A 15,056-nucleotide genomic window follows, 5' to 3' on the forward strand; every position below is an offset into this window, starting at 1 on the left:
TGAGTCGTTTAGATTAATATAAAAAATAGCCTGTCCTAAAGAGGTGTCAATATAAGGATAATTGATCTGTAGCATCATGACATGACTTCATTGATCTCACAGTTGAGATTCGAACCATTCACCTTTTCAGTCAGAGAAAAACACCTTTAAGCCACTTCGGTATCGGTATCGGAAGCAAAAAAGCTGGATCGGTGCATCTCTTCTAAAAATATATGTTTAACATGTCAGTGATTATTCACGAGCTGCTAAATCAGTGACATTTTTGTAGCTTCAAATATTTTGACACCATTTTAGTCAGAATCATGTTTTACTGAAATGGGACTTGAACTAAATTAAATGTAGTTGATAACGAATAATGAAAATCTCCAAATATGTTTCCTCGACTCCAGGGACTGAAAATATCAATTGATTAAACACTGAAACGTTTTGTCAAATGGATGAGACTATGATGAGCCTCTTGTGTGGTGCAGTACAGGTACAGTACATTTTGAAGTTATAATCTCTTTTAATGACTTTAATTACGGCTGTATGACAGATAATGTTCTGTCAAAGCTAAAATATATTCTGGAAATGAGGGACAATTTTTTCGGTTCATTTTCAGATAACCCCCGCCTTAAAGCTACTCTAAGGTGAGGGGAGGAGGGTGGAGCAGAGCAGAGTTCACTACTCCACCTACTGATGAAAACACTTCAAAAAGACATTGCTTAAGGCAGCTTTAAACCAAGCGTATTTTCTGCAGTTCAGCTTTACCCAAATTTAAAAGCTTCTTGAAAAAAAAGCACCAAAACAGTGATAAAAACAAGACGAGAATGAGTATGAAAACACTACAGAAGACAGATGAAAAAAACACAAAAGACCAATGAAAACGTGACAAAAACGCAACAAAAAGAGCAACAAAAAAGCGATAAGAAACACGGCAACAACGCGAGGAAAAAGATCAGTGTAGATCCATTTTGTGGCTTTCAAACGAGGCGTTGGCGTTGACACTGGCCTACAGGCGGTAAAGTGGAGAAGCTTTTAGATTTGGTTAAACACTACAAAAAGTAAATATCAAGCATGGGCTTAAATGACTTGAATTGAGGAAATGTATCTTGTTTTGAGTGGTTTTCACTCATTTAGACACTTTTCCTGATCGGACCAAGTTTACTTTGCTTGTTTGAGGACATTTCAGACCAGTTCTAGGGTAAATCTCGCTTGAAATAAGAAAGTAAAATTGCCAATGAGATAAGACCAATTTTCTTACCCCATTGGCAAAGAAAATGACCTGAAATAAGGACGAAATGTATCTAAACGAGTCAGAAACACCTCAGAACAAGTGAAATAATCTAGGACAAACGCCCAAGAACTTCTTAACTCGTCAAAACAACTAAAATTTGGATTATTATGCTCAAATTGAGATGTTTATACTGATCTAGTTAAATACTTTTTGCAGTGAAGCCGAACTGGATGAAATGCACTCGGTTAAGGCGGGGGGGCGGAGAGGTTAATGTAAACTTCTGGTCCTCACCCACCAGTTGAGAACCATAGCTTTAGATCAGGGGTGCGGCCCTTAGACCTCAGGCTTCTGGTTTATTGACAATCGCCATAGTAGATGGTACTTTTTCCTACAATTTTAATAATTCCATACAATTCAAACCTCACAAAGTAATATTTATGGTGAGACAGAGCTGGGATTATTGTTCCAAGCCTAAATCAAGGTGGGGAATGGTTTAAAACTGTCTTAAATACACCCAGTTGATTGTGTGAATGCACTGACCACCCTCTCTGCCGTACACATGTCAATATCACTCTACTTTCCTCCTGTATTTGTCATTCGAGACCAGCTTCCCTCACGTGTTTTTTTCTGTTTCAATTCTCAGTTTCAGTGTGGTTAGCCGGTGCCAGCTCCTCTCTGTCAATAAGAGCTTGAGGGTTTGTACGTCCTTCCTGTATTATTACTCTCAAGGTTCTCGTCTGTGATCATCTGTCACCGCCCAAAGAACAAAGAAACGTTTTCAATATTTACAGGCCGTGTATCTGCAGTTTGTTCTTTTGTTTGTTTGTGAAATGTGTTTTGCCCTCCTCCAGAGGACTGAATATGCAGCAGTTTGTGACTGAAGACTTTCTGTGCGATTACAAAGCATTTCTATCGATCGTGAGCTTGCAGGCTAGTTTTTGTTAGCATTACAGTTTCACCCTAAAAGTTGTGAAACGTGCTCAGAACTTTATATATTTAGACATTTGCTCCATATTTTATTGGAACTTAAATGAAAATGAAATTAAGGCTGAACTAATTCTTCCTGAAGCCGCTCCACTAGTTCTTTGCCCTAATGGGCTTTCCATTGAAACATTTTTTACCTCTTTAAGTCAATACTGAACACAGACTCGCCTTAACCTCCTCACCCACACCTGAGCCGGGCACATGTTTTTCTCCAGCTTTACCCAAATCTAAAAAGCTTCTGGGGGGGAAAAAAAGCATCAAAATGGCGACAAAAAGTGACAAAAACGTTATGTAAAGCTATGAAAAAATGACAAAAATCTGACAAAAACGAGAAAAAAAGACAGTGAGACAAATGACAAAAATCGGATGAAAAAGCAACAAAAACAACCCCAAAAGAGCAGCAGAAAAGTGACAAAAAAGAGACAAAACCACTCAAAATGTGACAAAACGGTGCCAACAACGCAACAAGAAAGTTGTTGGGCAAAGGGTAAGAGGTTTAAATGCATATTCGCTTGATTTTAAAATGTTTTTCTGTCCTAAAGTAGCATAAGACAATGATTTTATAAAATGGTGGTCCCGAGTTCTTTACGTGGCAATTTTTGGGGTCCCGGCCAAAAAAGTTTGGAAAAGGTAGATTGAACTATTTTGACAATGGTAAAACAAACTACTGCATGTTCCTAAAGCCAACCTGTACTGTACCTGTACTCCAGCACCAAACCCCGTCCCTCACTGCTCCATCCAGCCAGTCTTTGAGCAGAGGCCTTGTTCGGCGTCTGAAACCGTGACAGCCACAACACAACATGTCCTTGTTAGTTTTAGTTTGTGATGACGCTCCCTCAAACCCAACGCTATAGCCCAATGAGACGCCTTTTCCTTTAGTTTTTCGTGATGGGACATTCTGTGAAAGTCCCATCACTAAAAACCACATATTTTTCAGATTTAAACGTGCACCAAATGCTTTGCTTCGTGACCCACTATAGTATATTTTTGTTTGGATAATTCAAAAAATGCTCATGATATTTTGTATTTCTGTGGATGACTTATCTGTATACACGATGTTGAAGTACTGCTCTTGTAGAGTGTCAAACATCTGTACCTGAACACTAGCTGTGCAGTGCTTTGTCATGTACATCTTACGGAGAAATAAAGACTGGAACAACAAAGAGGATTTATTTATTGTGATTATTGATCTGAGGCTTTCCCTTGTCCCTGAATACCAAAAATACCACAAATGTGACCATCAAGTGAAAATTTAGAACAAAAACATATAAATGGAGGAGGGGAAACAGTAGATTATAAAAAAAGTTGTTTTCTTTTATATATAAATTTGAGTTTGATGGGGCTAACTTCACGGAGTGAACAAAAACATCAAATGAGTCCAAATGACTTAGTGTGGCCTTGTTTTCTTAACTTGATAGTTTAGGTTAGATTTAGGGCAGAGGTGGGTAGTTACATTTACTCAAGTATTTGTACTCAGGTAACTTACTCAGGTGACTAATTGTACTTTTGGAAGTAGTTTTTTTTCATACACAACTTTTTACGCCTACTTGAGCAATATTAAAATGAAGTATCTGTACTCTTGAGTAAAAAACAAGTAACTAAGTAACTCCTGCCACTATGAGTAAATCTCTGAGATACATCTTCATTTTGACGAGTAAAAAAATAAATACACACATGTAGTGTACACATATTTAAATATATAATATCACCATGTGATACTAAGGCTTGTTAAATAAAAAAACATAAAAACAAATCATTGTGAATTAAGTATTTTCTTTGAAAATAATACAATTATCACGTTTTCATGTTTTGTTTCTCATAATTTATGTCACAACCTTTATGCTCAAACTGTTGTACTCACAGTACTAAAGTAAAATTTTCTCCAAGTACTTTTTGTACTTTTTATTGGTAAATATTTGGGCCACTACTTTTTACTTCCATCCATCCATTTTCTTCCGCTTTATCCGGGGCCGGGTCGCAGGGGCAGCAGTCTCAGCAGAGATGCCCAAACTTCCCGATCCACACACGCATACTTTTTACTTGTACTTGAGTAAAATGATTTGAAAGTAATGTTACTCTTAGAGCAGCAGAAAAGCGACAGATGAGTAAATGCAGTCAAAGAAATTCCGGGGCACAAATATAAAAGTCCTTTATTCAGGCATGGACAGATACTAATACCAAGAGTACCACTGTTTACTCTTACTTGACTCCTCTCCCCACCTCTGGTTTAGGGTTATTTATTTTTTCCAATTATGCATGACAGCTTATGTCAGAGTGACACCTGATTTGAAAGCCTAGGCCTTCTAGTTTCTAAAATACATGTATAAGATCTGTGTGAGTGAAACACAATTACAGTGCCTCACATTTGCCGTCCCTAACCCTCCCCCCTGATTATAATGTAACAGACTAAACATCTTCATCACTGTCTTACACCCTTGGTCAGAAAGTGCAACACTGATCAAAAACAGCTGAAACTAGATCCAAAAGATCCACTTCCTGATTTTCAAGCGATCTCACTCCAAGCTCCTCCCAAACTCCTTTCCATTTTTTTTTTTTGGTGTTCAGGGAGTAAAATCAAAACACCTGAATTTTGAAGGACGCGTTCATTAAAAATCTGTACAAACATTTAGGAGCATCACTGTCTCTCGTTGCACAGCTGGTGCGTGAAATAAATCTCGGCTGGATTGTGCAGGAAGTGGTTACACACTGTGAAACTGTGACTGCACTTTCCCTCAACAGGGCGCACATCTGCTTCCTGCTCACCGGCTGCTCTCAAACCAAAGACAGACCTCTCATTTTCCCACGGTGTCTTCACTCATGTGAGATCAGAACCTTTAAATAACAACAACACAGAATTTATACCCGAGTGCTCGACCAGGAGACTTTATGTGGAGTTAATATGAGCAAAATAAAACCTTCCATAGAGTAATACAAGTAATACATGATCCTTTGTATGTGCTTCTGTGGTCCAGTTAAGTTACAGGTTCTAAAGGAAGTTTCTTTCCTGTTGTTTGAGTCCAGCTTGAGGCACTGTTATATTTTTGAGATGATACTTGGATTATGAAAAACATCCACTAAACTCTTGGTATGTAATTAATCTGCAGAAAATGAATTGAGAACAGACGAAAAGCTAAAAATAACTCGTGACAGTGGGTTCAGGTCTGACCTATGGGTTGCACTGTTGTATGAATAGCCTTTTCCTGATCAAGTCCTGATTAGTAACTTAACTCTGGAGGTTCTTGACTTGAAGAATGGCGTCTTCATTTGCAGCTTTAGACAACACAAGTTGTTTTTTCTTTTAACGATACACTAGCAGTGAAGAATTTAAACCCCACATTAGGGCTGTGCAATTAATCGAAATTTGATTACAATTTCGATTATTACACTGAACGATTACAAAATTAGCATAACTTTTTTTTTCAATTTTTGTTTATTTTTTATTATGTTACTTTTTTATTTATTTATTTTTTGCAAAGCAGACTTGCATTATTTCATGGCGGTGGGATTATTTCCCCTTTTCCCATTTCACGTGCCATGGCTCATGCTTTTGCCTGACATAGCAGCAGTTGTGATGTACAAAGCTCACAATCTCAGGCTCCCTCAGTGTTTACAGGAGGTGTTTCAAACTAGAGAATCTAGATACAACCTCAGAGGAACTGATCTGCTACAAAAACCTATTAGTAATACTAAGAGGAGGTGTTTATCAGTCAAAGGCGTTGATCTATGGAACGGTTTATCTATTCAACTTAAGGGCTCCAAAACTATTAAAGCATTTAAGAAAATGTATAAGTTAAACATGATAAAGAAGTATAGAACACTTGAATGAAGACCATTAGAAAAGAAGTCGATCGAGGAAACACATAATTTCTGATGTCTGCTGTTTACTTGTGCAGGTGTGAGGGCTGGCCAGCAGGGGGCAGGTGTGAAGCAGAGACTTCTCCTTAATCGAGGCATGCTTGAAATAATTTGTACTTTTATGACTGTTCAGAAAACAGAAAATATTCAGCTTTTTTATTTATTAATAAAGGTACAAATATTTTTAAAGGAAACAAATAATCGTTTGAATAATCGTGATTTCAATTATGACTAAAATAATAGTGATTATTATTTTTTCAATAATCGAGCAGCCCTACCCCACATACACGAAACACAGTGGGCTCCTCCGACATTTTTATAATAAATATTGTGTCTAAAGTGCTATTCATTCCAATAACTTGTTGTTTTGGTTATTTTTACATTCATAAAAAACAACAGGAAAATACAATCAAAACCAATACTTCAAGTTTATTGCAATTTCCCGTTCAAACCTTAACAAATGCATTTACTCAACAAACTTCTGCTTCCACAAAACTCATTTTAAAAGCAAGTATTACATAAGGCAAGGTTACTCAATGAAACGGAACAGACGACATACAGTTATTGCTGAAAAACAGAATTAAATTAGCAGCATTAGTGCAGCATTAGCGCAGAGGCCTAAATAAGGCAGAGTTACATGATCTTTGCTTTGCACTGTGGTTTTTCGATACTAAAACGTATGCGTAATCGTTTCGAAGCCAAGTTCAGAAAAGATAAGAAGCCAAGTGCTGAGCTGTCCTCTGAAAAGTTTTGGCAAGCTTTTATTTACTGAGAAAATGACTGAGAGCGACTTTCTGCGTCACACCCCGGACTTCACCGTGTCGTGTTTCTTTCACTGAAAGAAAAAGGAGCAGCAAATACAAACACTGCACATCTTCACACCAGGTCATGGGGTTCGAAGTGAGGCAGCACGATATAGTAAAACCCATAAAACCAATCAACTCTCGCATTTCCTGAAGAACTGCTTGGACCATGTTCTAGTTATCTGGCTACATAGTTGGTTAGCTAGTTGTATCAGTTTATCTGGACAAAAAAAACTGCCGTGGCAACAGCAGCTGAAAAAGATCAAACTAAAAAGGCGCAACTTATCTGCAGAATCAGTTGACGTTTTGAAGTAAAGATTAAAAAAATATCGAAATAAAATGCTCCATGTTCTTAAATGCTTTCAAACTAAACAAAATGTCATTTGCAGCACATTACGTCTCCACAGTACATGCTCGTGTTGTATTTGGCAATAGAACTATGACTAGGCATGTACCATAGTCATTAGAAAAGACTGGACTCACTTACCTGGCCTTTAATAACAGAAAACCTCTGGCTGAGTAAGAGTTTACGCAGTCAGAGAAGCTGTCAGACGTAGCCCCTACACCGCATTGTGAAGAAGCTTATTCAGGTTCATTTCGTTCCACCCAACCCGTGTGTGTTTGTAGCTGTACGACAGGCCAGCAGAGGGCGCAAAGCTGCTTCTAGAAAGTAGCACGTACAAGGTGTCTGAGCCTCGTGTGATGTTTACCGAAGTGTGGGCTGGCAGCTGAGGGAGAGTGACCGAATGTGAAACCAAACCCCAGCCTAGGCATGTTTGTGATGAAGATATGACATTTGGCTAAAGGCTCACAATAGAAGTGGCGTCTGCATCACTTAGGACCCTGTGGTTTTATTGTTAAGTCACATGAGCAGGATCTCGGGCTCGGACACGGCGCAGTAGAGCATGAACCCCATCTGGTCGATCTGGTCCTCCGACAGCCCGCTCAGCAGATTGACGGCGGGTTTGAAGTAGCTGTGCAGCGCCCCCTGCTCCAAGTGCCCGATCAGCTCGGCCACGCACTGCTGAAAGCGCGCCTCCAGGCTGCCCCCCGACCAGTCGCTCTCGCTGTCGCTGAGGTGGAGGAGGAGATTGGCGAGCGGGGCGGCCCGGAGGGGGCGGAGGGCCGGGTTGAGCCTGCACACGGCCTTGAGGGTTTTGAGCAAGAGTCTGCGGCAGCCGCCGTCCGCCGCGTCCAGCTGGGCCAGCCGCTGCGTCTCCCAGGGGTACATGGACAGGTGCCAGGCGTTGCCCCAGGGGGAGGTGAGCTCCGGCTGGGCGCTCAGAGTGGCGTCGCCCTCCCTCAGCACCGGCAGCATGGAGATGAAGAGGTCGCCGCTGGCATCGCCTTCTCTGGCAACTCTGTAGAAATACAGGCACAGTGAGGAACGCCATGATTATTTTCAGATTGTACTAAACTGACATGAATTTAAAATAAAAACAATAGATTTTTATTATAGTTTTATATTCTATTTTTTTCCCTTTAAATAAAATCCCTTTAGCTCCTTTGTAAAAATAAAAACGCATTTAATCATCTCCAGAGCCATCGTCCGTCTGAACACAAAGAAAGTTGCGAAAACTGAATTTCAGAATAAAATCGACAACAAACTTTAAAGGGACTATACAGAGTTGAAACATGTTAAAATTATGTATTTTCCTCCCCTTACATGTTCCAGCCATGTCCTAATGAGCTCAGACCTGTTCACCACAACTGCCTCTAAAATCCTGCACTGTCACTCAAAAAGGTGTTAATTCGGTCCGAAGTGCCGTCATGCACGAACTTAATATAGAAGCTGCAGTTACACGTATGACCTGATGTGGCAGTAGTGAGTATAAAATGGCAAACTTGCATCTTGCCCCTTTAAATGACGCTGATGTAGGTGATTTGATGAATATTATACTTTTACCCAGTGCGCATTGGGCCATACTCACTGAATCTCCAGCCTCTGGTCCGCTCCTCCCAGCACCGGTCTGACCACACAGTCCATGGTGCTGCTGACCGAGGGCCAGTTCATCGTTTCCATCACTGATTTACTCAAAAAGTTGACTACGGCCTCCGAGGACAGGTAACCGCCCACCAGGTGCCTGCAGGACACAGAACCTTACCATTAGATCACTATCATCAGGATTACAGTGATTCTGTTTCGATGGCCACCTGTCCCAGTAGCTGCGTCCTCTGGGGAAATACTCCAGGTTGACCCGTCGGACCATCCAGTGCAGAGGGTGCGTGAGAAGGGTCTCCTCCCCTGGGACGAGGCGCCACAGAGAGGACTCCAACTGGAGAGGCACCAGGAGACAGGCGTGGTCTGCACTTACCACCTGCAGGGAAAACTCAGCTGGAACCCTTTTTTATATCAATGCAAATAAGGTACACAAGACAAAGGTACCTGCAGGTCGTCCAGAAGCGACCCGCCCAGGCTCATCTCCCCCAGGGGCATGTCGGGGTATCGGCTGCGGAGGAAGCCCTGGATCTCAGTGCAGATGTCCAGGGCCAGAGCCTCGGCCCGCTGCACCTCCTGTGGGCTGAGGGCGGCCCGTGTGTGGTAGAACTGCTGCAAACGCTCCTGGAGCAACACACGGGACGTCTTAGGAATAATCCCTCTATCCACAGATAACCTCAAGCTATTTGCACTAACTGAGGGACTGACTTCACAAAGTAATGCTTTAATTGATCAAAACTGACTAAAGCACACTTGGCGAGTCAAACATGTTTATATTTAATACATTTTATGTAATGAACACAGAAGGTTCTTTTCCTGTCGCATAACCATTAATAAGGTGGGACAGACCCTTAAAGGGACACTGCGTAACATTTTGGACTATACTGTTGCCATCAGTACAAAACATGCTCCTGATGACCAGCTCCACACAGAAAATTACTATTACTGCAGTGAGAAATCAAAGAGTGGATTTGGATGGGAACCTAACCTGTTTAAATCTAAAATTCTACTGACTTTAGTCAAATCAGTCAATCAAAAAATTATTATTTATTATTAAAAATATTTCAATTTTATTTTTTGGGTAAAGTTCTACGCGGTGTGGCTTTAAATATGCCCTTTCAGTCACAGCTAGTTCTTAAAATGTAAACAAAGCACAATGATCATAAAGAAATTATTTTGCATTTTAAAATGTTTTGTTGGGGTCACACAACTAGATGAAAGTCCACTTAAGGTGCACTACCTGCAGAGTGAGCGCACACAGCTGCAGCCTCTTGGACTTGGGCTCAGCTCCGCTCTGGCCCTCCAGGCTGGACGCAGGAGGCTGTTGGCACAGGTCGCCTGTAAGGAAACACACGCTTTCATCAAAAGGTGCAAAACAGTTCAAATCAGTCAAATGTACAGGTTCAGGTTAAATGATGTTGGGGATAGAGCACATTTCTTTGTCAGGTAAAGTCAGAATAATCAGCGTCATTTATTACTTCTTAAAGAAAATGTGCTCCTGGAAGTACTTTTCACTTCTACTCAAGAATATGTTTTACATTTTTTTCTCCAAAGTCAAACATTTAAATGATCTGCCCCCTGTGAACAAATGACCAAAGCTTTGTGTTGCATGTTTCCTTACAAAAACAATTATTTCATGATCCTCAGAGCATTTGTATAACTACTTATCACATGTTCTTTGAGGTACTTGTGGCTGGGATTTTTGACTTTCTAAGATAAATGTTGCTTTTATAATTTACTTTTCATATGGGGACCAATGGGATTCACATCAGGATTTATTTAGCATTATTGTCTTTTCAAATATTTTTTTATTAATATTTCTTGACAATCATTGGTTTCATTCTTTCCAAACATACAACATTACTGTCACTTGCAGTATGTTCTCGTAGAAAATGATATTTTTGCTGCCAAGTCAATAATAATCACAAACAGACAAAAGTACCTGATTTATCATTTGTATATTTGATCATATATCCTGGTAGCTTGTGGTCTCAAGTGCACTGGACACTTCTGAACCCTTTAATTTAAATTAGAATTAACCATAACACATGGCTGTATAACTGCTATGGCTAAAACAGACAAGCCTAAATAAAATAGAGTAGTGAGTCTGCTGAGAGGGAGGACGGGTCCAAACTCTGACAGCAGCTTTAGCTTTGAGCTTTACGTTAATGCTAAAACAAGCAACTGTCTGACCGCAAGGAAATCAAAGCAAACTAGTATAGAAGCAAACATCGCAAACTGTTTTCAGTCTCCTCCTCGCTCTGTGCTCACGCTCTCCGCCTCGTGCACGTGGATGACAGGCTGCTGCACTGAAGCCACAAAAGGTGAGAATAGGGACTTCTGCAGCAGGTGCGCATTGACAGAAAATATTAAAAGATGAATTCATGTTGGGGCACGTTGCTTCTGTTGCTGTCTGTATTTTTCACTTGGTAAAGCAGGCAGAGCAGGGCACATACCCGGACCAAAACTGAACCCTGGGTTCTCTCCTGTGTAAATGTAATTGTAAATGACATTCTAAAAATGTCCTCAATACTCTTACTCAAGTTATCATTTGGATAACAACTCATTCACATAATCAAATTACTTCATTTTTTTTTAACCAGGAAAGTCCCACTGAGATTAAGAATCTCTTCTCAGAAAAGTCCTGTCCCCAGAGGGGACTTTTACACAATATTTCCAAGTGGAGGGTAGAGTTTTCTTCACACAGCGAGGTTTACCTTTCAGTTGTTTGGTTGTCGTGGAGACATGCTGCAGCACCACGCCCTCGAGGCCCTTTCTGAGCAGTGTGGGGGAGGCGGACACTCGGCTGATCTCCTCCCAGCTCTCCGCTATCTTCTGCTCCACCTTCTCCTCCTCGGCTGCGCGGCCAGCGCGCTCAATCAGCTGGACATGACCACAACATTATAACTGAGCTAATTATGTCTGTGAAATGTTGCCACTATTTTCACTGTAACACTTAAGGAAAGAGTATTGTTCAGAATACTGACCCGCTTTACTGCCAGTGTGGCGATCCCCAAGATGGCCGCCCCCCCAACACCCAGAACCAGCCGTGTGTTGGAGAGCAGGAAGTTGATGATCATGGTGATTCCATCCTCCCCTCTCCGCCGTGTGCTCTGGAAGTACATGGCCTCCCGCTGGGGTCACCCTGAAGGAAGTGAGGAAAAGTATTTGGTCAGTACTTATGTCAAATATATAGAAAAATATATAAAATCTGAAATCAAGATATCAGGAATCAACATTGCATCATTACTGGACTCCAACACTCACACATTGTTTGCCAAATACAAAGATCAGCAATTGGCCATGGCTTTATGGTGCTTTATCTGTAACAGTAATTACAGCTTCCTCACAAAAGATATTTCCTACTTGATGTGCTTAAGGTTACTTAGGTTTTCTGGTGAGAGGCCCCGTCAGCAGCGAAAACCTCCCAAACAATTGATCCTGGCTCATCCTAGAGACCACTGTGATGGAAAGTAAAGGCGCCATGCTGACCACTCATACAGCCGCTGGGTCACTACAAGGTCAAATACGCAAAACATCTACTTTTTTCCACAAAAAAAGTTGTGTAATGCACCTTAAAGAACGCCAGTGTCTTGATAACTCTTTATGCCGAGTATGAGATCCTGCTGCTCCTCATGAAATAAAGGATCACCATTGGAGTGCCTCGGATTTTTGCCAACTCCACACATTTTGTTGGGCCTTTAGCTTTTTTGTAACCCACAAATGTAATTCGATATACTCCAGTTTGAATTATGTGAAATACTACGTTTTCAAACAGAATATAACTGACTTAAAGGCACACTGCATAACATTTTGGTTGCCAACACAAAACATGGGAAGCTAAACATAGAAAATTCTATTTTTGCAGTGGAGATAGATTTGGATCAGGCCCTAATCTAATTAAATCTCATATTTGGCTTTTTGTCAGCATCTCCATGGAGACTGTCTGCCATGTTTTCTGTCATTAAATGAATTCTAGTAGTGTGAAATGTTACACAGTGTGGCTTTAAACATTCACTATGCCAATGCAGCTGAAATCACAACTCAAAACAATGCAGTCTTTTTGCATTGCTGCCAGGTAGAGATTTCCTATTATGTCTGTAAATAAACACTGAACTGCAACTGAACAAAAGTAAAAGAGATTTTTGATCTCAAGGAGCTTTTTCCTGTTTGAATAAAGGTTTGAATGAACTGACACAATTAGAAGATACACTGGTTCTATGTTTTTTGACTTCTTAGATGTTTCACCAAGGCAGTCAGCATATTCCTCAAAGAGTAGTTCAAATGAAACATGTAGAATACCTGCCAGGTCCCCCCTGCCAATGCCAAACACTAACTAGTCTACTTCTATGATTCACGTGCATAAATGTAACAGCACAACAGTTTTAGCGTGGGTACTGTCCCTCCTGCTGGCTCTAGTGTCACCTGTCCCACTGTCACAGCTCCCCTGTCCCTCCCCAGTGTGCGAGGCTTAAAATAGACCATGCGTGATCCACAACCTTAAAGCGCACGTCTGTCACGTATCAGTCAATCCCAGCCAGTGAGAAAGTTGCTACCCACAAATATCTTCCTGTCATCTTTAACGCTCATTAATGTTGACTTGCTGTGGAGAAAACACAGCCTGACACGTTTCCACAAGCACCAAAAGCAGTACAAGCAAGACGAGCGTGTTGAATACTCGTAGGCATTTAACAAAAGTACGTGCGACTCGCCTCAAAACTTGTTCCGACTTGTTCCGGATGCTAACGCAGCTAACTGTGCTGCGGCGCTGTCATCAACGTGCCCTTTCGAAAACGGCACACAGCTACAAAGAAATGATGGACTTACAAGGCAAATGAAAGTATAAAGCCGCGCAAGAGAAAATCATCTGCTTTAAATCCGGATTCAGACGTTTCAATCCTCAAGAAACACGTATAAAGTGACAAAAGTCCATTGTTTTGTTTGACGTATACAGAAGCTAACAGCTGCTCGCTCTTCTTCTTCTTCTTCTTCTTCTATGCAGTGTAGCGGAGTGACAGAGCGACAGCGCCCCGCTGTGTTGAACATATGAGCCTACAGGGGCTGAATTCTCTCTCATTTTCTTCAATTTATTTTTATTTTGTAGGTGTTTATTAATTTTTTTTTAATTTTATTTACGTATTTATCTACAACTTACTTTATTTATTCATTGTGTATTTATTCATTATTATTATTTATGTATTTATTTACCCCACAAATAGGCAACTAGTATCCTCAAAGCATAGCATTAATGAGACTTCAGTAGTGTAGGGGGGATTCGTTTTGAAATTGTCTTTAGTTAGAGAATATTGAGTACTTGCCTTAAAATGTATTTTGTAATGTATTCTGTTACTTTGTTGATTTGCATTGTATTTCAGCCTTTGGTGTTAAAAGCAGGGCACGTGGCCACAGCGCTTGTTATGAACATAGTCCCACCCACTCCCAGTCAAGTGTCTGGATCCGACATAAAATATCCCATTGATTTTTAGCATCGATTTTTCGAAAAATTTTAATATTTAGAGTTTGAAAGCAAGACACCTGCTAATCAGCTATGTGCTAACTACCGACTATGCCCAGGTATATTTTACAAGAAAGAAAACATTCAATAGGCTACTTGAAAATAGGCTACAACAAAATTATTTTAGAACTTTTCAGTTTACAATGTTTTAGACAAATCTTCAATGTAACCGTGCATGTTTTATGTCCATAAGTTAGCACGTAGCTGATTAGCCAGTGTTAAACTCCTAATATTACATTTTTTAGAAAAATCAAAGCTAAAAACTATACAGCTGCTGATTTGACAATGAGTAAATGACACTGAAACAAGATTTTTAGTTTCATAAACCTATGTTTGTGTACCCGATATGACATGAACTGTTTAAGTCGTAGCTATATTAATGTTACTAATAACATTAACTTTTTCTCTTTTGGTTTTGAAGGCCTTTCACTGGCCATTGTTCACTCAGTAAGCCCACCAGAACCATTTTGACAACATATTTTAATTTAGTTTTCGTCTTTTGACGAAAATGTAATTTAATTTGAGTTAAGATTTAGTCAAAAAATTCTCTTCAATTTTAGTCTAGTTTTAGTTGACCAAATTAATGACAAATTTAGTGGACTTTGCATTTATAATATTTATTATAATCAAAATTAATCAAGGTCCTCTGCTTTAAGGACAGGCTCTTTCAGACTGTCAGTGGAAGTTTGGATGATTTTAGTCTCTTCTTTTGATTTTTACTTAGTCATATTTTAGTCGACGAAA

The 15,056-nt window shown here is 40.2% G+C and overlaps 1 protein-coding gene across 2 annotated transcripts; it reads right to left on the minus strand.

Annotated features, from left to right (window-relative positions):
• Positions 1–7,532: 7,532 nt before the first annotated feature.
• mief2 (mitochondrial elongation factor 2) lies at positions 7,533–13,771 on the minus strand. 2 transcript variants are annotated; one of them, XM_079575956.1, is made up of 8 exons: positions 13,499–13,771; positions 11,785–11,931; positions 11,515–11,680; positions 10,038–10,135; positions 9,245–9,421; positions 9,013–9,176; positions 8,790–8,942; positions 7,533–8,219 (listed from the first exon to the last, which is right to left on the minus strand). In XM_079575956.1, exons 2-8 carry the CDS (start codon positions 11,920–11,922, stop codon positions 7,721–7,723), a joined length of 1,395 nt encoding a protein of 464 aa, XP_079432082.1. In that variant the 5' UTR covers positions 11,923–11,931; positions 13,499–13,771; the 3' UTR covers positions 7,533–7,720. The 2 variants fall into 2 exon arrangements, with proteins under 2 accessions (XP_079432082.1, XP_079432083.1); XM_079575957.1 differs by lacking the exon at positions 13,499–13,771 and having other exon boundaries at positions 11,785–11,967.
• Between the last annotated feature and the right edge of the window lie 1,285 nt (positions 13,772–15,056).

Source organism: Gobius niger (assembly GCF_951799975.1).
Source record: "Gobius niger genome assembly, chromosome: 18".
Lineage (NCBI taxonomy): Eukaryota > Metazoa > Chordata > Actinopteri > Gobiiformes > Gobiidae > Gobius > Gobius niger.